The 25,698-nt window shown below is 44.7% G+C and overlaps 1 protein-coding gene across 3 annotated transcripts in view; it reads right to left on the bottom strand.

The window, feature by feature from the left end:
* C6H14orf93 (chromosome 6 C14orf93 homolog) overlaps positions 1-25,314 on the bottom strand; it is a 28,459-nt gene extending 3,145 nt beyond the window's left edge. The window contains exons 1-6 of one of the 3 annotated variants that reach the window (XM_060780032.2): positions 25,217-25,314; positions 11,716-12,337; positions 9,994-10,251; positions 9,729-9,790; positions 7,698-7,801; positions 6,093-6,205 (exon numbers count right to left, since the gene is read on the bottom strand). In XM_060780032.2, the coding sequence (XP_060636015.2) occupies positions 6,093-6,205; positions 7,698-7,801; positions 9,729-9,790; positions 9,994-10,251; positions 11,716-12,249 (1,071 nt within the window). In that variant the 5' untranslated portion in view covers positions 12,250-12,337; positions 25,217-25,314. Of the gene's footprint in view, positions 1-6,092; positions 6,206-7,697; positions 7,802-9,728; positions 9,791-9,993; positions 10,252-11,715; positions 12,338-21,137; positions 22,193-24,342; positions 25,157-25,216 lie in introns of those variants that run through there. The other 2 variants (XM_060780034.2, XM_060780035.2) reach the window with 2 other exon arrangements.
* Positions 25,315-25,698: the final 384 nt, after the last annotated feature.

The raw sequence follows: 25,698 nt of genomic DNA, 5'->3' as shown, positions 1-25,698 counted from the left end.
GTGGAAATGTAATAATAACAGTAATAATAGAGTAAAATATATGTAATAATAATAATAGAGTAAAATAGTGGAAATGTAATAATAACAGTAATAATAGAGTAAAATATATGTAAATAATAATAGAGTAAAATAGTGGAAATGTAATAATAACAGTAATAATAGAGTAAAATATATGTAATAATAATAATAGAGTAAAATAATAATAATAATAATAATAATAATAACAGAGTAAAACAATAAATAACCTTGACTTGACTATAAGCCGAGGGAGACTTTTTCAGCCTTAATAAAGGGCTAAAAAAATAGGCTTATACTCGAGTATATACACAATATAATGGTGTAGTGCAATATAGTAATATATACTGATATTGTACTATGCTAATAATATAATATATTGTATGAAAATATATATTGTAAGCCTCTCTGAGTCCCCTTTGGGGTGAGAAGGGCGGCATATAAATGCCGCAAATAAATAAATAAATAAATACAGTACTCTGCTGTACATTTATGAGGAGGGTCTTTCGTTAATAAGCCCATTCACACAACACTATAAACATTTGCATCTTGTCCTATTTTCAAAGCCAGAACCTGCCGCACGCATGTGTGTAAACAAGCTGGCATTTGATGGGTCAGCTCAGAAATTGGTTTTGCAGCAGAAAACAAGCACATACTCCACAAACAGCAGTTTATAATGCAAACGTTTCTTGGCAGCTGAGCCCTGATGGCTCATTCGCTCAAACTGCTCCCGCTCCCCGAACCTCGGTCTCTGCCCCCCTTCGTGAAAGAGGATCCCCACTGCTTTTGCAGGGAGGTCTGAAAGAGTAAGGCTCCAGCCTGAGACAGGTTTCATTTTTCTTCCCTTTTAAAGGAAGACTAGCAGTGCTTTGATAAATGAGATTGCAAAACAAGTGGGATGCAGACATAATGATCTGGTTTCCTGTTATTACATGGTTTTCTTTCTTTTCTTTTCTTGATTTTTTTGCAGAGAACCCTCCTAAATTCAGTGGTCTTTACTTTCATGCTTATATGCATAGCATACAGTCGCTAAGTAGAAGGCTAATTAGATTTAGCGGTTTTCTGGTGGTTTTTTTTTTATCAGATGTCATCTTTTTCATTAACAGCCTCTTGTTCCCATCACATTTTCTGCCCTACATTGCAATCTTATTCCTATTTACTCAGAAGTCAGCTCCGTTTTGTCCAGCCGGACTTCTACATCTTAATGAGATTGTACCCTTTTAATATGAGCATTTCCTGATTAAGGATTATGCCTGTTAAGCCAGCCATAAAACATGCTTAAGATTTTTGTACTGTCATCACTACTTTCATTTATGGACTTTCCATGAAGCAAGTTATGACAGTCTTTGGCATGCACCATCCAGAGGTGATTGGGTTCATTTTCTAACAAAAAATTACAATATGTTATTAATTAAACAAATTATTCACAATTAAAACCTTTAGTTAGAAAAAAGTAAGTAAATCTATCTATCTAAAAACATAATAAAAGGTGTTTTTTTCATGTCAGGAGTGACTTGAGAAACTGTAAGAGAATTGTGTGAGAGAATTGGCCATCTGCAAGTTTTAATGTATGTTAGTTCACTATTATGGGAGTCTTAGGATAGTGATTATTGTTTCTTTGTGTGAGACAGGAAAGCCTAGAGAAGACAATGATGCTGGGGAAAGTAGAAGGAAAAAGGAAGAGGGGCCGACCAAGGGCAAGATGGATGGATGGCATCCTTGAAGTGACTGGACTGACCTTGAAGGAGCTGGGGGTGGTGACGGCCGACAGGGAGCTCTGGCGTGGACTGGTTCATGAGGTCACGAAGAGTCGGAACGACTGAACGAATGAACAACAACAATGGTCAGTGGACTAATCAATAAACTTTGCTTTGCTTTGCTTTGCCATCTGCAAGGATGTTGCCCAGAGGACACCCTATGTTTTGATGTTTTTACCATCCTTGTGGGAGGCTTCTCTCATGTCTCTGCATGGGGAGATGGAGCTAACAGAGGGAGCTCATCCACACTCTCCCCAGATTCAAACCTGTGACCTGTTGGTCTTCAGTCCTACCAGCACAAGGGTTTAACCCACTGCACCATCGGGGGCTCCTATAATAAAAGTGAAAGTTTGTATGTGTGTATGTGGTGGAGGTGTCCACTTGCACAGACAGGCTCCTGCCTCCACAAACAGCTTTAACCCACAGTGCTGAGGAGCCACCAAAAGCACTCCCTCCAATGGCATTGCAGGTTATAGTGAACGCTATGAATTTGTAGGCCAAACCTTGCCAATGTCCTCCACCAACAACATACTGCTCACCACGTAAGTGAAGGCTTTCATACAGGGAAATTTCCTCCTATATTTTATGTTTTTCCTCCAGAATGGAAATCCCAGGATTACTTACTCTCTCCATTGCTGTGGAATTTGCATGACCCCGCCCACTGCCTCTCCCTTAACCCTTTCCTATGACAAACAGCAAACAGGAATTCATCAGCAACTGAACAAGAAATTTTTGGACAATTCACTATGATTTATAGGAGTTGTAGTTCACCTACATGCAGAGAGCACTGAACCCAGCCGATGATGGACCTGGACCAAACTTGGCACACAAACCCAACATGGCCAGTTTTGAATACTGGTGGGGTTTGGGGTGAATGACCCATGATTTTGGGAATTGCAGTTCACCCACATTCTTATCCATTTTCTAATGGGAGCACTCATTAAAAACAACAGGAAAGACTGACTTTTTCTAAGAAATAGACCTACAAATCACCAAACTGATATTACCTAACATCCAAAAACAAACAATGCCTTTTCAAATAACCCAGGCACCGCTGGGTCCCCAAATTAGTATGAAATAAAACTATTTTAGTTAGAATATATTCTCCTGAATTCTATTATCCTGAACAAAAGTTTCAAGGATATTGTCATGTTAGTCTGTTTCAGCATAAAAAGGAAACAGGCGTGGAGTCTGTGCAAGCTTATGCTTCATCTGTCAGTTAGACCCCTTTCTCACAACACAATTTTAGGGCTTTTACCCCACTTTATGCTCTTACTTAGTGCCATTGTTTCATAGTTTACCAATCCAACAATTCCATAAGATGAATCCATGGCTGACAAAATGAAATTGCAGTGCGATACCTGGGCAGTGGGAACAGGCCTTTAGTCTCACAGGTGCTGCAAAATTCATTCCCCATGACTTGTTTATTACTCCAAAGATCAAAGATATTCAAGTGATCAGGCTGTAATACTGAACAGAAGCTTGCACCTATTAATTTGGAGGTAAGCCTCACTAAATTCAATGGTTTGGATCTGGACCCAGTAAAATTTAAGAGTAGTTTCCTGAAATAAATGGGTCTTAACGCAGTTTTGTAGCACAGTGGGTTAAACCGGTAGTCTACAAAACTTGCTGACCAGAATGTCAGTCGTTCGACTCCGTGGGATGGGGTGAGCTCCCGCTGTTAGTCCCAGCTTCAGCCAGCCTTGCAGTTCGAAAACATGCAAACGTGAGTAGATCCGGTAGGAAGGTAACGGCCATGTAGTCATGCTGGCCACATGACCTTGGAGGCGTCTACGGACAACGCTGGCTCTTTGGCTTAGAAATGGAGATGAGCACCACTGATGCCGAATCAGTCCCAGACCCCTGCTTTCCAGTTGATCTGACCAGCTGCAGGGAGTTCCGCAGTTCCTGAATGCCCTGTTGGGCCAACTCTGATGAAATGTGTCCCAGCAGCAGCCTCAACCAGGGACTCTTTGCAACCTTGAGCTCTCTCCTTTTGCTTTTCTCCCCAGCCCAAACATTGTAACAAAACCCCCAATAAAGACTAACTGAATTGTAACCTTCACCTCTCCATAGTGATACATTGTGTCTATTTCCTGACTCACAAGTATCAAATGCATGAACTTACCCTTCTCTGGGCAGCGGGCAACCACCGGCCCACCTGGGATGCCTTCCAGGTGTCCTAGGGAGGCCTAAACTGCGTTTCTTTAAACCACGGATACGGAAACCCCTCGGGCCCCCGTATCTGTGAGTTAACCAAACGACTCCGTTTTGGTGCTATATTTTTCCTAGCTCAATTCTAACACTATCTTGCTTTTTGCATTTCGGGCTCCTGTGCTCTGGGAATAACCTTTTTATTTTTGAGAATAAATTTAAAAGAGAAAAAGCTGGTTGTCAATCATAGAATTATAGAGTTGGAAGAGACCTCATGGGCCATCCAGTCCAGCCCCCTGCCAAGAAGCAGGAATATTGCATTCAAATCATCCCTGACAGACGGCCATCCAGCCTCTGTTTAAAAGCTTAAACTGAGCTTCCTGCTGCTGTGCTGCTCCCGCCGTTGCTATTTCATCCTTCTGGAGCCCCAGAACCCGGAGAGCTCCAGAAGCATCCCATGAGACCTTCGGGGAGTGGATCTGCCACCTGGTTCCAGCCCTTGGAGGGAATTACAGTTCTCCAAGGACCAAAGGACAAGCTTCATCCCCAGTGAATGCAGAGCTCCATATCTTGGCTCAGTGGAATCGCTAAGCCTCTCCTTATGATTTTTTGAAACTTTTTGCCCCACATCAAGTACTTTCCTCCCTTTTATGGACATACTTTCATCTATGGACTTACCTATAATGAACTATGGACATATATTGAGCCTCGACTTCACCACTCCCCAGAGTCGGACTTGACTAGACTCAATGTCAATATTCTTGCTTCTTGGCAAGGGGTTGGACTGGATGGCCCATGAGGTCTCTTCCAACTCTATGATTCTATGATTCAAGGGGAAACCTTTACCTTTAAACGCAGTTTTAACTACCTTAAGTATGATTGATTTCAATTACTTCACCCCTAAACATAACTACTGATCCAGTCCCATGGGATTAATGCCAAAGTCCTATTCCGGACTTAAAGTATAAGTTCCATTTTTAGCTTAATAGTATTTAATTTTGAGTAAACAAGGTTAAAATCTAAGAGTAATTCTCAGCTGCCCCATCTACATATAAAATCCAGATTATCGTCTTTGAACTGGGCTATATGGCAGTGTAGAAGGGGGCTTAGATGTTTTGGAGTTTACTTCCCAAAAGCCAACAGGGACAAGGATTCTGGGAGCCAAAGTCCAAAATATCTGGAGGGCCAAAGAACTACTGAGGCTGGATCCACACTGCCATATATCCCAAGATCTAATCACAGGCCCCTTCTACACTGTCCTTATATCCTAGGATCTGATCCCAGATTTTCTGATTATCTTAAATTATATGGCAATGGAGACTCATATAATACAGTTCAAATCAGATAATAGGATCAGATCCTGGGATATAGAACAGTGTAGATCTAGTCACAGATTATCTGCTTTGAACAGGATTATATGAATCTTGAGACCATGCCTCTAGACCATGGCCATATAGCCCAAAAAAACCTACAACAACCCTATATGAGTCTTCATTGCCAGATAATCTGGGATAAGAAGATAATCTGGGATCAGATCCTGGGATATAAGGGCAGTGTAGATCCATCCTGAGCTAGCCACAGAAGCGCAATGAGACTGCATCTAGTTTGAAGAGGAGTGCTTAGAACCAAGTTCAAATTAGTGTGAGTGTGTGTGGTTCAGATTAGTCCAAATAAATATAGTTAAAATTAGAAGTCAAATACTATGAAATTCACAGCTGAGGAGTCTATTCTGTGTGTATTAATTAGAATACCCAAGTTATTTAATATCTTAGCTGCTTTTAAATTAGATTTGGTATAAAGACGATGATGGAGTACATTTGTGGCGCTTTGCTTTAATTTAATTTCATGACATTTGTAATTTCAGCAGCCACTGTTTGACAGAGGCATAGCCTCTTGTAAGCAAACATATTACATTCCGGTTACTCCTCCATCTAATGAAGAGCATGTTGTTTCTTTATATGTCTGAGTGAGAAAACAGATGCAATTTCCTCTTCCCCATCAGTGTGATTTTAAAAGCATTTTATTTGTTTCCAAATGTCCTGCAATAAAACCGATGGAGGAATGTGACCAACAAAAAGGAAAAAGAAAAGCTTTTCTGCAGATTCGGTACCACTGTGGTAATAAACACGGAGAAGTACGCTTCGGGATTGTTAAATTGTGGCTTACCCGATAACGCCTGCTGCGGAGTTTCTTCTCCTCCTTCTCCTTGAGCCCTTTGAAAGGGTTGAGAGAATTGCGATATTCCCGTCGCTTGGTCAGAAAGTAGGCCACACAAGCACCTGATGGAACACAAAGTGGAAATGGCAGTGATCACAAGCATTGGGAGGGGGGGGGGGGACCCTAAAGGAATGATCAGAGGATAAGACATTTGTCCATATAGAAGCCACCAATATTTCTGGTTCCACAGAAAATATTAAGAGAGATGGTTCTTTTCAAAGCTAGAGACATCTCCACTCTCAATGTTATTTTTCTCCTTGGGAAACGTTAGAAATAGCAACCTTCTCAAGCCTCCACTAGTTAATTATTATGTACTAGCTGTCCCCTGCCACATGTTGCTGTGGCCCAGTCTGTTGATATGGAAAATAATGAGAAAGTGTTGGTTTCTTCAGGGGTCCCTTTCAAATCTATGATACTATATTTGTGTGTGTGAATCATATCTATCTTTATCTATGGCTGGATGGCTCTTTGTCAGGAGGGCTTTGATTATGTTTTCTTGCCCTGGTGAAGGGAGTTGGACTGGATGACCTTAAGTATGGAGGTTCTGTGTGGGAAGTTGCCCAGTTCTTTGATTGTAGGTGAACTATAAATCCCAGTAACTACAACTCCCAAATTTCCCCAAACTCCATCTGTGTTCATGTCTGGGCATATGGAATATTCATGCCAAGTTTGGTCCAGATCCATCATTGTTTGAGTCCACGGTGCTCTCTGGATGTAGGTGAACTACAACTCCCAAACTCAAGGTCAATGCTTACCAAACCCTTCTAGTGTTTTCTATTGGTCATGGGAGTCCTGTATGCCCCGTTTGGTTCAATTATTATGTTTTGAGGGAGAGTAGATGTTTTGGGGCAACTAAAAAGGAACACTACTGAAATTCTGCTATATACATATATGTGTGTTTTTGTGCATTGACATGTCTTTGTCCCTAACAGTTCAAAGACATACATCGGTTCATTGGTTTAACAGCTGAGAGGCCTAGTTGCCTTGCATGAATGTCATTTTCCCAAAAGGTTATGACTTTTAACAGGTCATGCTTTTACCAAGAGGTTTTGCTTTTTTGCCATGTCAGGAGCGACTTGAAAAACTGCAAGTCGCTTCTGGTGTGAGAGAATTGGCCATCTGCAAGGACGTTGCCCAGGGGATGCCTGGATGATTTTTCATGTTTTTATCGTCCTTGTAGGAGGCTTCTCTCATGTCCCTGTATGAGGAGTTGGAGCTGATAGAGGGAGCTCATCCACCTCTCTCCAGATTCAAACCTGCGACCTGTCGGTCTTCAGTCCTGCCGGCACAGGGGTTTAACCCACTGTGCCACCAGGGGCTCCTACCAAGAGGTTATGACATCATTTTCAAAAGGGTTATGACTTCTAAAAAGGTCATATCTTTCCAAGGATCATAAAATCTCCAAAAAGTTATGGAGATTTCAATTTTCCAAAAGAAAAATTTAAAGTTGCCTTTATAAGAAAAGAAAACAATGCTCGGGGGATGTTCTATGTTTTAGATCCATCTCAGAAATGACATACGCCAAGAAAGCATATTTATTCCCCTCTCCTTTACCTTTTAGTTCTTTGTCGGTATAATTATGCTGATTTGATACCAATTCCTGCTTCAGTTTTTCCAGCAAGAATTTCACGACAGAGATATTCCATGAAGATTTGATGCTACAAGAGGAGAAACAAAAGAACAGCTGTCAGTACCAGGCGTATCCTGGAAATGTCACCTTCTCGCCCACAAAATTTCTGATGGATTAAACTAAAAAATGCAAAGACAGCACACCAGATTTCCCAATTTTACATAACAAAACAGCAGGATCCAATCACACATGGTTACCAGATGCAATTCCTACTGGTTAAAATAGAATTTATTTTGTTTCAGGTGCAATTACAGCATACATCCCTGTGCCTATTTACGGTATGTAGTAGCAGGCACCTCTGAACTCTCTCTGAGCCAGACAAGGGGCCCTTCCACACTATGCACCTATAGCACCACGATTCCATTTAAATTGCTATGGCAACATCCTAAATAATTGTGGGATTTCAAGTTTAATGACGGACATTTAGAATTCTCAACCAGAAGCTCCAGTCTCTCACCAAAACGCATGCAGCTCTCCACTTTCATGAGTTTCACACTCACAGTTTTGGTTATTTGCAAGTGTGAAACACTGCCAAAGTTGGGGTTGCCGCAGGAACTTCCACATGGCAGTCCCATCCTCAGGAGGTGAGTGCAGGGATTGTTCAGGAAGACTGCATGTTACTGTTTTTTTGTTTTGCGCAGATCTTCCTTCCTTTCCCAGGCAAAACAGAGACTCGTGCCACACAGGAAAGAGGAGAAGCCAGCTCCACACTTCTTCATTTACCCCACAGACCCAACTCCCCTTCCTGGGTTCCACAAATCTCTTTTCCACCTGGACAAATGAAGAGGAGTATCAGGGAGAACAGCGACATGTGGTACATAGGAAGAGGAGTCAAATCTTCCAGTTATTAAGTAGGCGAAGTAGAGGCTGGTTCCTCCGCTTCATCCTGCCTGCCACAATTCTCTGTTCTGTCCAGTGTCTTCTTTTCTTTCCCAGGCAGAACAGAGACTTGCATACACAGGCAAGAAGAATCGACCCTGGACCACTTACTCTGTGGATTGAACTCCTCTTCCTCTTCCTTCATTCTGCAAATCTCTGTTCCACCCAGGCAAAGGGGGAGGCATACCAGGGAAACAGGAACACATTGTAAAGTGGAAAGGTGCTCTGTGCTTTAACTGCTCAAACAGAAGACAGGGCGCTTCCAGACAGTGCCATAATCCGGGTCAAAGAAGTGGGGCAAAAAATCACGGGGCCTGACAGCTATTACAAACACAGAGCTGTCAGTCCCAGTAAATCCTCTCCCATTGCCCTGATACCTTCGTTTGTAGCAGATTTTAGAAATCTGCAAGATGGACAGGGAACATCTGACAAAAAATTACTTTAATTTTTGTTTAATTGACTCCTCAAGATGCGCTGGCTCTCATGCGCTGATGTGGATATCTAAATGTGCATACAAGCAGATTTTGTATTATTTCTTCTCACCCTACTGTAAATTCAAGCTCTTTAATTTCATAAAGATCAGAACAAAGGTATTGTTGCAGAGTTCTCATTGTAATTGCTTTCCAATTGTCCTTCCATTTAGCCACCTGTATGTCCGTGGCTCCATTTGTTTACAGCCTTCATCAGCTGTTTTGGGATTTTAAAATGCAAACATGCACTGGAGTAGTCCACACTATCGTATAGGAACAAAGTTAAGTGTTTTCCTTAACAGCAGGAATATACAGTCATACGAATATGCACATTTTTCAGCTGAAATTGGGTTTTAAGTACATCTTTTTAACACGTGTTTTTTAGCTGTTTTAGCACATATTTTCCACAAACGTCATTTACCCACTGCTCCCCCTCCTTTATCCTAGTTTCTTCCGCATTTTAGGGTCTGTGTAGAAGGGCCCACAGTTTTGAACCATGCATCTTCGCCCATGAAGATGTCATGCCTGTTCTCCTTTCTGCACCACTGCTGAAAAATATGAGAAAAGTGTTCCATATCTAATAAAGTAATCTGGACCAAAACTCACCTCTCAGAGCCATCAAATCTCTTGTCATTAGTGACATGGTTGTGGACATTATGAACCAGTTTCTGAGAGAGGAAACAGAAAAATGAGAGAAAAGAGAAATGACCCTTCGCATTAACTTCCACAACCCCCAAGCTATTAAAACGAAGCAACCCTGTCTCTTAAAAGTTCATTAAAAGCAGCCTGGAGTGCCTGAACTGCTGGGTCTGTGCCAAAGTCCTTGCAAGACACAAGTTCGTGTACCAGTAAGCTACGTAAGGCAACTCACTGAAAGGACTAAATCCCTCTTGCGCCTCGCGTTCTTCTGTCCACTACTTCGGCTTCTAGAAGGAAGACTTGCAAAGCCCAAAGAGAAACGTGGCTCCCCATGCATGGAGTCCTCCAAGGTAGTGCTGTTAGGGGAGACCTCCGCGTACGAGAGAGAATCATCCAGTGACTGTAGAGCTGACTGGTGAGGGGTTGGCGAGGAGGGTGTAGCGTAGACCCGTTGGATGGAGGCATCTCCTGCGGGAGAGTCTTCTGCTACCTGAGAAGGAAACAAAGGCTTGACAATCTTCTTCCAAACCATAGATTCCATGGAAGCTAAACCACCTCTGAGTATTCATGGCCTAAGGAAGCCTTATGAAACTCATGAGGTTGCCACAGGCAACTTGAAGGCGCACACACATTTCTGTAGCTCGGGACTTTATACACTAGCTCTAACCATAATCGTATAATTTTTAAGCACATGCCATCATTGTAGTCACTCATTTGGCATTTTTGTGAGACCTCCCTCCAATTCGCAATATCGGTACTGCAGTGAAGAAAACTATCACACAAAGAAATAATGGCAGGACAACAGCGATATTGGATTCATCGGCAGTTTTCCCCCAGTAATGAAAAGCGAGAATCCAATCATGATCCAAGCACAATGCAACTACAGAACAGACACTACATCTTGTGACAAGCCAGTGGTTCTCAATCTGTGGGTCCCTAGATGTTTTGACCTTCAAATCCCAGAAATCCTAACAGCTGGTAAACTGGCTGGGATTTCTGGGAGTTGTAGAGGTTGAGAACCACTGCCTTAAGCAAAGGTGCTTTTATTTTGCCACTACTGCAATTGATTAGCCTTGTGTGATAAAGGCCTCATTCTCAATTTGGATCCGTTGATGGAGTTTTCCCATCAGTAAAAAGAGACAATTCAATCCTCAGTCTTAATTTGGATCCAACAATGGTGTTTTCCCACCAATGAAGAGATAATCCGGTCATGATGCAAAGAGCAATGCAACTATGTTGTGTGATAAACCTCAATTTTGCTTTATCACCCTTATGTGATAAAATATTCAGTCTCCATCTGTAACCATGGAATCTTAAGACATAGATGTCTAACTTGGACTTCTAACTCATCCTTGCCCTATTGCTATTCCTTAAAGCCCCCCTAACCTTCCCAGGTAACTTTCACAAATGACTAATGGAGGAGATGGCTTTTTTCTTTTATGAAATTGATCTGCATTGCAAATGTGAAGCCTACAATAGCCAGGAGATACATTTGATGTTAAAGCCTCTTTTTTATCTCTCATTGACAAACTTCAGACTGGGCTCAATTTGCAGAAGTGGCTCAAAGGCAATTTTTAAGCCTCGCATCTGAACGCATTCTAGCACTACAGCGTTGCTAGAATTTCCTCCCAGTCACAACCTTGCCAAGGCCACTTAAATCACCATCCGCCGTTCCAGGCCTGAATCCCATACCAGCTTCGGTGTCATATATACAAATACACATATACTTTTAGCTCTTGCCATGCCCCCTCAACCCCAGGCCACAATAGCGGAGCGCGAGGTTGGCACGGCTCCCAGAATGCCTCTCTCCGGAGCTGGTCGTTGGCAGAGAACATGAGAGATACCATCAAATATTCATGATGCCATCTGCGCCTGACCGGAGGGACCTGGTGATTGTGTGTGTGTTTTTGCAGGGCGGGAGGGCAAAGAACCCTTTTTGTTTCAACCTACGCACCCCGGCAAGCCCTCCGGAACCAGTTCCCAGCTGCACCGGCGAGAAACCCAAGTGTCCTGGTGGTCCAGCCGCGGCACCCAACTGCCGCAGTTCTTCAATGACCACCTGGACGCCGTTCCCAAAGCCTTCCGCCTCTTGTTCTTCCTCTTCTTCTCCTTCGGCATCTTCTTGATGCTCCTCAGGAACGCACGCCGGGCTGGCTTTGACACTCGGGGGTGTCCCCCGGCGCAGGGCTCCAACGTCCTCCTCCAGGCGCTTCAGGGCTTCGTTGTTGGCCTTTGCCAAACTCAGTGCCACCTCCGCAAGGCTGGCAGCTTTCTCCACACGTTGGTAGATGATGTGGAGGAGCTGGTCCGGAGACTGCAGTGCTAGTCCAGTGCCCGTAACCGTGATGGGAGTACATGGCGGGGATGGAGGCGGCGGCAACTGCGGGGCGCTTGTCTGAGCTGCTGGTTCTTGCTTGCAGGTGCAGCAGCAGCATTTGGCTTCCTTGGCGTTAGGAGGAGAAAACAAGATGGTGGCACTGAATGACATGGCAGCCCACTTCTTTAGGCATAGGGTTCAGGCATTTCTCAGTGAGACAAGTCCAGCTTATTTTGCATCTCACTCATACATAATGGCACTAAGAATGAATAAGAAACATGACATTAAGGAAAATCAGTTTAATTTTTTTACAGTACACTCCAGTTAACCATCATCCATGGGAATTGGTAGTGATGTCGAGCACCCCCCCCCCCCAAAATAAAGGATAGTGACTTATAGTTCTGCAAAGGGCAAGGGCACCAGACTACACAACAAGGATTAAGTCTTGGTCACATTGCCAAGGCATTGACAACAACAAGGACCCCACGAGGCTTTTGGGAAATGGCTGGATCTTGGGACTTCTGCCCTTTCTGAGAGTTGTAGTTTCCCAAGGACCAAAGTGTGAATCAGTTGCAGCACAGCTGGGGTTTCATCTGCCAGCCTTCTCAATTATCATGGACTCTCTGCCTGCATGTCTTGGACTTCAGTACATACTATCTCCCTCATGAACTTTCCTCAAAGACCTTTTAAAACATTGGACTTCAGGCTTCTTCCTGAAAATTAATCCTCTTATTAAATATACTTGGGATGTGGGACAAAGATGGGGTTTTGTTGCTATGAAATGCTTATGATTTGAATGTATGTATCTTGCTATGAAATATTGCCTGCCCCTTTGCCTTTCCCTTTCCCTTTGCCCTTTGCCCTAGAAAATTGCGACCAGAGATTGCTCACTCCCTGAGGGAGAGCCAAGTTCCCCCGAAACCAACCAAATCATCAAGCCTTTTGCATGGACAATAGCAAGCTGAAACTTCCTCTTGTTTGCTTTCCGAGTTTTGTCTGGCAGGCAAGGAAGCTTCTCTGGACACTTTGATTGAACCACAAAAGGACAAGGACGACCCCCAGGGTCCCGTCTGGGCTCTGTTTGTCTCTTTTGCCAAGGCCCATCAAGGACATTCCTTATCAGATCCGAAACAGGAAAACCTTTCTTAAAATAATTAAGCTTTGCCGGCCAGCGATAATCCCATCATTTCCCCCATTGTCAGCAATCGTCCCGCCTCCTCTCTCCTGATTCGTCCATCTTCGGAAGTGAGAGGAGCGCGCCCATTGGCTACTCAGAGGCGGAGAAGCTTCCTGATTGGCCCAAAGTGAGGCGGGCCGCCAAGCCTCCTCCCAGCTGTTCAGGCCAGCAGCCAATCAGCGTGAGGCCGGGCGGGGAGGAGAGGGTGGAAAATTTGAATTGTTTCTCTGTATTTTGCCTATAAAAATGCCTGTAAATCTTGTATTGGTATGCTTGTAGTGGAACTATTCCTGCAATGCATCCGATCTCAGTTGAATCGCTAATAAAGACACTTCGGTCGCCAACTTCTTCCGCTTTGGTGAGGATTTATTATTTTAAATATTTTTACCGCTGGAATTGGCTTCGCTGCCCTCACCAAGGTTCAAGGACCCTCAAGATCTCCTCGGCTGGGGAGATCCTCCTAAAAGTGGCTCGATATCAGTAGATGTCACATAAATATTGTTTCTGGTTGCTTGAGATTTACTATTTAAAAAAAAACCTAAAATTATATCTCATACAGGCATGGACAAGCTTTGGCCCTCCAGGTGTTTGGACTTCAACTCCCACAATTCCTTTGGACTAAACCAGGCATGTTGGAGTCCAAAGCACCTGGAAGACTGAAGTTTGCCCACGCCTGTAACAAGAAGATATCCCATTTAGATTACTGCAACGCTCTCTACGTGGAGTTGCCTCTGAAGACTGCCCGGAAGCTCCAACTAGTCCAAAGAGCTACTAACAAGAGTAGGGCACAGGGAGCATACTACTCCTCTGTTGCGCCAGCTCCACTGGCTGCCAATTAGCTTCCAAGCACAATTCAAAGTGCTGGTGTTAACCTATAAAGCCCTAAACGACTCCGGCCCAGTTTACCTGTCCGAACGTATTCTCCCCTATGAACCATCAAGATTGTTAAGATCGTCTGAAGGGGCCCTGCTCTCGGTCCCACCAGCCTGTCAGCCGCGTCTGGTGGGGATGAAGGACAGGGCCTTCTCGGTGGTGGCCCCTCGGCTCTGGAACTCTCTTCCACTGGAGATCAGAACTGCCCCTTCTATCCTGACGTTAAGAAAGCAGGTGAAAACTTAGCTCTGGAAACTGGCATTTGACGAGTGAGTCAATATCCTGCGATATGGATGGATGATGATGAACAATGATTTTATTGTGACGACTGACCATTGTAATTATATGACTGTATTTTGCTATTTTAATGTTTTAGTGTAATATGGAATATGATGTTTTTAATGATTGTTTGTGATATTCTTGTTGGAAACCAGCCTGAGTCCCTCGATGGAGGTGAGAAGACCGGAATACAAAATCTCTAAATAAATAAATAAATAAATAATAATAATATTAACTCTGTACTGACCCTGAAAACAGCTCTGTGAATGCAACCGTTTTTTTTCCTAGTTGTTTGAGAGTTCTGGTTGCTTAAAGGTAAAGGTAAAGGTTTCCCCTTGACATTAAGTCTAGTTGAGTCTGACTCTGGGGGGTGATGCTCATCTCCATTTCTAAGCCCAAGAGCCGGTATTGTCCACAGACTCCTCCTAGGTCATGTGGTCAGCATGACTGCATGGAGCGCCGGTTGCTTACGTTCCACTTAACTGAGAGTCTACTGCATTTACAACTGTTTGGCCAGATCTAAAATATTAGACCTGCCACATATCATCCAGTGGATACTGTATGTGATTTGCAGTTTGCCACCCACTTGGGAAGACAACACACCTTTGACTGCTATGAGATTCATCTCTACACTGTAAAATTAATGCAGTTGGAACCGTTCGATCCTATGGATTCTTGGGATTTGATGGTCACCTGTCAGGGGTGCTTTGAATACTATTTTCCTGCTTCTTGGCAGAATGGGGTTGGACTGGATGGCCCATGAGGTCTCTTCCAACTCTATGATTCTATGATTCCAACTCAATTCTATGATTTCAATGCTCTTTGGCAGGGAAAATCTTGGCACGGAAAGACCTTGCAAAACTACAGCTCCCATGACATGACAGCATTGAGCCATGGGATTTCAAGCGGAGTCAAACTGCATTAATTCTATGCTGCAGATGCTCTGTTAGGTATGCTTTGAATGCTATTTTCCTGCTTCTTGGCAGGGGGTTGAACTGGATGACCCACAAGGTCTCTTCCAACTCTATGATTCTATGATTCCAACTAAATTCGATGATTCCAACTCCGTTCTATAATTCTATGATTTCAATGCTCTTTGGCAGGGAAAACTAAAGACCTTGCAAGACTACTATTCCTATGACATGATAGCATTGAGCCATGGCAGTTCAAGTGGTGTCAAGCTGCATTAATTCTGCACTGTAGATGCATCCTTTGCCCAAGTGCAATATGCCATGCTGGACGTTGCGCTAAAGAATCTGTTTCTGAACAAGCACATGACCTAAATTCGGCCTCCTTTTCTCTTTTTATAAGTCTGTCAACTCTTTCTGACCTGCGTGGAAGAACTAGGCCAGGTCACTGGGTACTAACTAAACAGATGCTCACTTTGGTATTAAGCATTGCGCTGTTGTCTTGATGTGCTTGTACACTACAGTGACCTACATCTGGCCTCTCATTACTCCAAAGAAATGTTTACCAAACTCAGGTCTTCCAGATGTTTAGGACTCCAGTTCCCAGAATTCCTAATCATTGGCCAAAGTTATTGAGGCCTCTGGGAGTTTAGTCCAGGCATGGGCAAACTTCAGCCCGCCAGGTGTTTTGGACTTCAACATGCCTTGTTTATTTATTTGTATTTATTTACGACATTTATATGCCACCCTTCTCACCCCAAAGCGGACTCAGAACGGCTTACAAGTTATTTGTAAATACAATATATTATATTATTAGCACAGCACAATATTAGTATTATATATTACTATATTGTACTATACCATTATACTGTAATATTATTACTTCAACCAGAGAAACCAGCCATAGCAGAGCACCTGATGAACCAACCTGGACACAGCATTTTACTTGAGAACACAGAAATGCTGGACCACTCTCACAACCACCGTGTCAGACTACACAGAGAAGCCATTGAAATCCACAAACATGTGGACAATTTCAACAGAAAGGAGGAAACCATGAAAATGAACATAATCTGGCTACCAGTATTAAAAAAAAAAACTCTAAAATTGCAACAGCACAACATCAGAGAGGAAACAAACAAGGACATCTAATCACCTCTCAACAAAGGTTTGCTCCAGGCACTGTCAGGCCATTGACAGTGCCTGGAGCAACTATCTCCTGCCCCCCCCCCCTCTTCACTTTCGCCCAAAGTGGCAGTTGGTGCTGGGGGGAGGGGGTCCCCAACTGATGACCTATGCAGGAGACAAGATGGAACTGTCCCCTAGCCCCCGCTCTCTTCACTCTGGCCCAGAGCGGCAGTTGATGCTGGGGGGAGGGGCCCCCAACGAATGACATATGCAGGAGACAATAAGGAACTGTCCCCTGGCTCCCTCTCTCTTCACTCTGGCCCAGAGTGGCAATTGGTGCTGGGGGGGAGGGGTCCCCAATTGATGACATATGCAGGAGACAAGATGGAACTGTCCCCTGGCCCCCTCTCTCTTCACTCTGGCCCAGAGCGGCAGTTGGTGCTGGGGGAGGGGTCCCCAATTGATGGCATATGCAGGAGAGACAAGATGGAACTGTCCCCTGGCCCCCTCTCTCTTCACTCTGGCCCAGAGCGGCAGTTGGTGCTGGGGGGAGGGGTCCCCAAGAGATGACATATGCAGGAGAGACAAGATGGATCTGTCCCCTGGCCCCCTCTCTCTTCACTCTGGCCCAGAGCGGCAGTTGGTGCTGTGGGGAGGGGTCCCCAAGAGATGACATATGCAGGAGAGACAAGATGGAACTATCCCCTGGCCCCCTCTCTCTTCACTCTGGCCCAGAGCGGCAGTTGGTGCTGAGGGGAGGGGTCCCCAAGAGATGACATATGCAGGAGAGACAAGATGGAACTGTCCCCTGGCCCCCTCTCTCTTCACTCTGGCCCAGAGCGGCAGTTGGTGCTGGGGGGAGGGGTCCCCAAGAGATGACATATGCAGGAGAGACAAGATGGAACTATCCCCTGGCCCCCTCTCTCTTCACTCTGGCCCAGAGCGGCAGTTGGTGCTGGGGGAGGGGTCCTCAATTGATGGCATATGCAGGAGACAAGATGGAACTGTCCCCTGGCCCCATCTCTCTTCACTCTAGCCCAGAGCGGCAGTTGGTGCTGGGGGAGGGGTCCCCAACTGATGACATATGCAGGAGACAAGATGGAACTGTCCCCTGGCCCCCTCTCTCTTCACTCTGGCCCAGAGCGGCAGTTGGTGCTGGGGGAGGGGTCCTCAATTGATGGCATATGCAGGAGACAAGATGGAACTGTCCCCTGGCTCCATCTCTCTTCACTCTAGCCCAGAGCGGCAGTTGGTGCTGGGGGAGGGGGTCCCCAACTGATGGCATATGCAGGAGACAAGATGGAACTGTCCCCTGGCCCCCTCTCTCTTCACTCTGGCCCAGAGAGGCAGTTGGTGCTGGGGGAGGGGTCCCCAACTGATGACATATGCAGGAGACAAGATGGAACTGTCTCCTGCCCCCCGCCCCTTCACTCTGGTCCAGAGTGGCATTGATGCTGGGGGGAGGGGTCCTCAATTGATGACATATGTAGGAGACAAGATGGAACTGTCCCTGCCCCCCCTTCACTCTAACCCAGAGTGGCAGTTGGTGCAGGGGGAGGGGGGGCTCCCAACTGATGACTCAAGAGACATGGTGGAATTGTCTTCCTAGCTCCCCTCCTTCACTGTGGCCTAAGAGTGACAATTGGTGCTGGGGGGAGGGTTCCCCAACTGATGACATATGCAGGAGACAAAATGGAACTGTCCTCTGCCCCCCCCCCACTCCCCTTCACTCTGGTCCAGAGCGGAAGTTGGTGCTGGGGGGAGGGGCTCCCAAGAGATGACACAAGAGACATGATGGAACTCCATCTTCCTGGCTCCCCTTCTTCACTTCACTTCACTTCAAAAAGGAATTGTGGGAGTTGAAGTCCAAAACACCTGGAGGGCTGATGTGACAGGTGATATGTAAGGATTATAGGGTAAGTGCAGTGTGCAGCAATCTTAGTTCTAATAAAGTGCTTCTGCGACTTGTTATTGGAGATTCCTATTCTGGAAAGGCACATCGGAACAGCCAAGTCTTCAAGTTCTTTCTAAAGACTGCCAATGTAGGGGCTTGTCTAAGATCTTTGGAGAGGGTGTTCCAGAGTCGGGGGGCCACCACAGAAAAGGCCCTGTCTCACGTCCCCACCAAACGCGCCTGCGACGCTGGCGGGATCACGAGCAGGGCCTCTCCGGATGAATGAAGTGAGCGCGTGGGTCCATTAACGGCGATACGGCCACGCAGGTAGGGTGGTCCCAAACCGTTCAGGGCTTTGTAGGTAAGCACCTGCACCTTAAATTGGGCTCGGAAAATAAACGGCAGCCAGTGGAACTCCTTGAACAGGAGGGTTGACTGACAAAGAAACAGCAAGAAATTCTGTTTATCCACAATCATAAAGAAATTACATATATTAGAGACCAACACTTTCTGTTGAGACTCAGCATTCTGGCACCATACCTACTACTAGTAGGTCGCGACACTTTCCCATTACTTTATTTTCCAGATAACCAGACTGGGCCACAGCAACGCGTGGCAGGGGACGGCTAGTAATAATCTTTATTTATACCCCGCCACCATCTCCCCCAATGGGGACTCGAGGCGGCCTACATGAGGCCAGGCCCAAACAGCATGGTTTAGTCCAGTGGTTCTCAACCTGTGGGTCCCCAGATGTTTTGGCCTTCAGTTCCCAGAAATCCTAATAGCTGGTAAACTGGCTGGGATTTCTGGGAGTTGTAGGCCAAAACAACTGGGGACCCACAGGTTGAGAAGCACTGGTTTAGTCCAAAGGCTGTTTGGAATTGTGGGAGTTGGAGTCCCAAACACCTGGAGGGCCTAAGTTTGCCCATGCCTGGGCTACATCTGTGTCACTAAGCTTTAAAAACGACTAAACCAAAAGAGACAGGAATCCCATCCTGTTGTTTTCCCTCAGCTGCTGCCCTATTTCCCTTGGTGGCTCCCAGAAGAGGTTATGCAAAGTGCGCCTGTCCCGATTTGCATATTCAAATCCCGCGCGCCCAGGGGCACTCCCCAACGTTCCATCCCGCGTGTGCAGCTCAAAGGGAGGAGGGCGAGAGCGCGCGCGCCCTGCAAACCGTGTACGAACACAGGCTCCCCCCCCCTCCCCGCTGCCGCTCAGTGATTGGCTGAGGCGCAGGAGGCGGAGGCAGCCGATTGGCTGCGACGCAATGGAGCCTTGGCTTGAGGATGAGGAGAAGGGGCGGGGAGAAAGGGCAGAGAGGGAGAAAGGGGCCTCTGTGAGGAGATTTGTGAGGCCAGGCTCTTTTCATGGCCCCTTTTCAAGGCTGTAATAGCCTCTCTAAAACTCAAATCCAGTCCTTCCTTCATAAATGCCACCTCAAGTGCCTGGGATGTCAAAATAAACAAGGCATCACCTCAACACAGCTTGCCACAAAGAAAGGTTGCCTTGATATTGTGGCAGGACCTTTCAAAATGGCTGCCTAGGGCATGGCTGTCAACATTTCAACTCTCCATTCCAAATCTTTGGCTCTTCAGGTGTTTTGGACTTCAACTCCCACCATTCCTGGCCTCAGGCCCCTTCCTTTTCCCTCTCAGCCGCTTAAGCAGCTGAGGGGGAAAAGGAAGGGGCCTGAGGCCAGGAATGGTGGGAGTTGAAGTCCAAAACACCTGAAGGGTCAAAGCTTGCCCATGCCTGCTATCCAGTCTTTTATCTATTATGTGAAATTTCACTTCAAGAGTAGGCCCTCCAGATCCACAGATTCAACAATCCACCGCTTGAAAATCCAAAGGGCAAATCTTAATATAAATGACACTATTTTCCCATGTGGAACTTGTGCATCTAAGAGCTATGTTCCATATTCTGTTTATGTTGTATCCCAGAGCAGGAACACCTCTGTCCTCAAAAGCCACACCAGTATAGCAAGATCAGCAAGCAGTTTATTGAAGGATATAAGTAAGCAAAGCAATATAAATGCTAGAAAGAGTATTGTCCAAAGGTTTTCCGAACTCAAGAACGGAAAACGGAATGTTGGTGGGCAGGAAAAGAGATTTAAACATTTAAAACTCTGGAATAGCTACTGGGGGACATGAGAGAAGCCACTGAGAACTGGGAAGTCCTGGTTCTTGGAGTGCTCCAGCTTGAGGTCAGCTGTAACCAGCAGTGCTGCAGAATTTGAAGAGGCATGAATGGAGGATGAAAGGGAGAAATGTGCCAAGAGGAAGGCACATCAAGCCGACTCTGACCGGGACCGCCTTCCACCTGGAAACTAATGCCCTCAGTGCGAGAGAAGATGCAGATCAAGAATAGGGTTCCACAGTCACCTATGTACCCACCGCCAGTACACCGATCTTGGAAGACAATTCTACTCAGACAACGAGGGATCGCCTAAGTAAGTAATGCAATATAATACTAATACTACTACTACTACTAATAATAAGGTATTGTAATTATATATTTATATTACATGTAATATTACTAATAATAGTACAATATAATTGGTATAGTACAATATAGCAGTGTTTAATGCTGATATTGTACTATACTAAATAGTATAGTGTATTGTATGTATATATACCTTGTAAGCCGCTCTGAGTCCCCTTCGGGGTGAGAAGGCTGGCATATAAATGTCGTAAATAAATAAATAAAATAAGTAAGTAAGTAAGTATTCCAAAGGTAACAAATAGCTTCTGTCAACCTAGCAGTTCAAAAACATGCAAATGTGAGTAGATCAATAGGTACCGTTCCCGTGGGAAGGTAATGGTGCTCCTTGCAGTCATGCCAGCCACGTGACCTTGGAGGTGTCTACGGACAATGCCGGATCTTCGGCTTAGAAATGGAGATGAGCACCAACCCCCAGAATCGGACACAACTGGACTTAATGTCAGGGGGAAACCTTTACCTTTACCTTTACCTAACAAATAGTCCATGAACTTCAAGGTACAAAGGTAAAAACACAAGATCCAAGGATACAAAATCCAAGAGAGCAAGACAGCATGGAGATCCAATACCCAGAACAGGAACCTGGCAAAACTTGAAACATGAAGCTACAAATCCACTTGGAAATAAGATGGTCATGAAAATTCAACATTGACCAGACTGAGCTAAAATCCTTTCCCCGTCTCATATAAAGCCTTTCCTGTCTCATGAAATGAAAGAAAAACATTCTGTTTGTCTTTACAACCAGATAAAGATTTATTATCTGTCTTTTCCCCTTAGACAGGTTGACCTTCGGTGATCTTGAGAATTTTCCCCTAGTTTACAAAAGTCATGTCTTCTATCTTCAATCTCATTAACTTCTGCACCTGACAAATCATCCTCAGAAGACAGTTTCTCAGAGAAAGGCTGGTTTGGGCCCCTTTCAGGAATTTGCCCTTGAGAATCTACTGGAGATGCACTCTGTTCATGAGAACCTTTGGGCCTCTCAGCAAAGCCAGAACCAGGTCTTTCAATAAGGCCAGGACTTGACAACTCAAGCCTGGGAAAACCATCATCCCCATTGACATCAGACACAAGCCCAGGAAAACCATAATCTCTATTGACATCAGACACAAGCCCAGGAAAACCTTCATCCCCACTGACATCAGACACAATCATAGGCTGAACTACAACAGTTTATTCAATTTTATATGGAGAAAAATATCTAAATTTTGCTATATTATCATCATGGGAGGCCCCACTATATTCAAAACAGTATAAGTTAACCCTTCTTGTTAAGATTTTGTTAGGGAAAACTCCCAAAATACAGCAGAGCATCCCAAATACAAACAGGATACTGAAAGTTGAGTGATCAGCTCACAGTGAGCAGAGCATGAAATGCCGTGAGATGTGGCTGTAAAGAATTTAGAGCTTAGACTGGGAAAGAAGCAGAGTCCAATCTTAGAAATCACAAAAGGTTTATTTACAATAATAAGAACTATCTACATTCCTTAATAGTTAAGTAACTGGGTCTGAGCTACTCTAACACCCAACTCTTTTCAGGTTTCAAAGAGAGGGAAAAAACACCACTCACTACATTTCTCTGACACACAAGCAGAGAGAGATATCTCAAAGCACACAGCATACTAAGATGTAAGAATAGATAGAAGTCAGAAGTAAAGGCTTCCGGTAGAAAAGTAACCATTCTATACAATCAGAATGAGAGCAGAATCAGAGAGGAGAGAAGAAATAGAAACCTGGCCTTTAGCACAGCAGGTTAACCGCCAGCTAGAGTAAATCTTGCAACCAAAAGGTTGACAGTTCAAAGCCCAGGTCAGGGTGAGCTCCTGGTCTTTAGCCCAGCTTCTGCCTATTTATTTATTCATAGCATTTATATTCCGCCCTTCTCACCCTGAAGGGAACTCAGGGCGGATCCTAGAATTCATGCACAGCAAACATTCCATGCCGTTAAACAGACAGGACAGACAACAGATAGAGGTATTATGTCTGCATTTTTCTCAACTTCGGCGTCCTGGAAGCTGTGCTCAGTACCGGCCACAGGGGGTGCTGGTGCTCCATCCTCTATGACTAAGAGCCCTTGATCACATACTTCTGCCTTTCTTTGATCACTGGCATTTTCTGGCATTTCTTTTATGGTGCCGTAAACTATCTCCCCACTTAAGCGGTGCCTAATTTCTCTACTCACATCTCACAACTGTTTTCGAACTGCTTAGGTGGACAGTAAGCTGGGCTGAAGGTCAAGTACTCATCCCAACCCAGGCTTCAAACTGCCAACCTTTTGATTGGTAAGATCTATTGCTGCTGGTGATTAACCAGCTGTGCTAAAGCCCAGCCCACCTAAGTAGCAGTTTCGAAAACAGCAATATGAGTAGATAAATAGATACCACTAAGCGGGAAAGTATTTAAGTCACCCATAAAGAAATACCATAAAAATGCCGGTGATTCGATCAAGGAAGAAGTTTACAAAAAAAGCTCTTTGGCGGGGAAAGTGGAACAACATCACCCCCTGTGGCCGGAACCGAGCACAGCCTCCAAGATGCTGAAGATGGGAAAGCCTATATATACCTCTATCTATGTACAGTTATCTGTTTTGTCAGTGTATAACGGCATTGAATGTTTGCCGTATATGTGTTCTGTGATCCGCTCTGAGACCCCTTCAGGATGAGAAGGGTGGGATATAAATAGTGTAAAAATAAAAATCCAACTGTCATACAGAAGACATAGGGGAAGGAAAACCCTCAGCCTACTCTAAGCTAATTAACTTGTTCCTCATTCAGGACTGGAGACTTGAGCAGTGTGGGGCTGGATTCCAACATTACCCAGAGTTTGTGGTAAATATACAATTATGAATAAAATTTCATGCATCTGATAAAATGGGCTTTAGTTAATGAAACCTTATGCTATAGTTAAGTCTTTGAGGTGCAGCAACAGTCTTCCTGCAAAAAGCTAAGCGTTACAGCGCTGAAACTTGAGAAACCATATCCAGGGTTTATTTATTCTCATTTTAAAACTCTGCCAGCCTCAAGCAATCTGTTCCCAAACTTGAGAAAAGCTTCTTGGCCCAAATATCAAATAAAAGGACAAACAGATCCTCCAGTTTGTTAGTCCGCACTCCTCTGAACCTTGGTTCCCATGGCTACGCAGGTGTTATTCCGCTTGTAGGTTACACAGAATAACCTTTCCTAGCCAGGTTAATTTAAATTGGGAATGACTAGCCATTTCTGGACTCTTAAATCACTGAAATAAGCTGGAAAGAGCCAAACCGACCCTTTCGCTGCTGCGATTTAGCCATGTGAACAAAAGGATGATTAATGCATGTGAGTGCAGATGTCGCCTCGCCTGGTATTGAATAAGCCCCAGTGAAGTCTCTCACCGTCGTCTTGTTCAAACAAAAGCAAGACTGAGCCAAAAAAAGGTATCCTTGATTAAACTTCCCACGCAAAGGCACACACACCTCTACAAACCCCAGCTTGTAAAAGCAATCCCTGTGTACCTCTGGTATACTCACATCAGCCACTTCTCCCCTTTGTTTTTTTCTGCACACATCCTCTTCTGCACATATCCTCCGTAAGTAATATCACACACATATTATTGTACACAGGGTTAAGTATCCTGGAAAGACTACCAGTATTACTTCTTATTCCAATTAGATTCTCTACCTTACCCATAATAAAATATAGACCTGGAAGGAATACCAACTTTACTTATTACTTATTCCAATTAGATTCTCAGCCTCACCCACAACAAAACATAAGACAATTGTTTCCTCCAGTCTATAAAACCCCAATGGACAGATAAAAGGATACTCAATCCATCATATCTTTTCAAGCTCCTCAATCTATCATATCCTTACACACTTGCAATATATATACCCTCCTGCTGTCATCACTAATCCATGTGCATAAAGTTGCATTATACCTGCCCTGTACATCTTGATTTTGTCTGGTATATCTTCCCTCTGTCACCTCTAATCCCCCATCTTATCAAACATAGACAATGATTTCCTCTATCATTACACTATAAAGCCCTAAGGGACAGTTAAAATACTTTGAGAGGTAATAAACCCATCATCTCTGCTCAAGATATTGCGTTTGCCATATCCTTGCACACTTGCAATATATACCTTTCTACTATCTTTACTAATCCATGTACGTAATGGTAGATAGCTGCTTCATACCGGCATGTACATGTCTTTTCTGTCTGGTATATCTTGCTTTTATCCTCCCCTTGCCATCTCTAATCCTCCATTTTATCCTTGTATATTTCCCTGGCAAGGCCTAACAGACAAGATAAGGCTCCCATCCCTGCCCCTGCCCCCCATTCCCCAGCCTTCCTCCCCTTTTTTCCACCTCCCTCCCACACAGTCCCTGGGAAAAGGATACTGGAAGGTCGTGGTGCAGCTCTTTGTGTATTCGTTTGTGTGTGTGCAAAGTGGGAGGATGTGCACCCTGCTGCCAACCGCCACACCCCCATGCTCCCCCCTTCCTTGCCCGGATTGGCCAATCTCCTGCACGCACACAAACACACGCCAAGGCTGCACACGCATTCCTGAGCAGGGCCCCGGCAGGGGACACCTAGAGTGCCTGGGCCATGCCAGTTTCCCCCAATCCTGGGCATGTACAAGCAGGCTGCCTTTTCTCATTCTTCCTCCTGCACCTCTAGCCAACATCCTTTGCATATTCGTGCTGTTTTGCTTCATGTTTAGTGTTTATCCGGCTGCCTTATCATCCTCACCTGATTTTATTCCTGCACATCACCTTGGTTCATGTACTATGTTTGCTGCACACACGGAGTACCCCTTTTTGCTTATCTTCCCCCTTTCTGCTTACTCTTCCTTCCCAGATGTACAAAAATCCATTTCGCC

The sequence above is a fragment of the Anolis sagrei genome, chromosome 6, assembly GCF_037176765.1.
Source record: "Anolis sagrei isolate rAnoSag1 chromosome 6, rAnoSag1.mat, whole genome shotgun sequence".
NCBI lineage: Eukaryota > Metazoa > Chordata > Lepidosauria > Squamata > Dactyloidae > Anolis > Anolis sagrei.
Note: the sequence above shows the minus strand (reverse complement) of the source record. Positions and strands in the feature narration are given on the sequence as shown.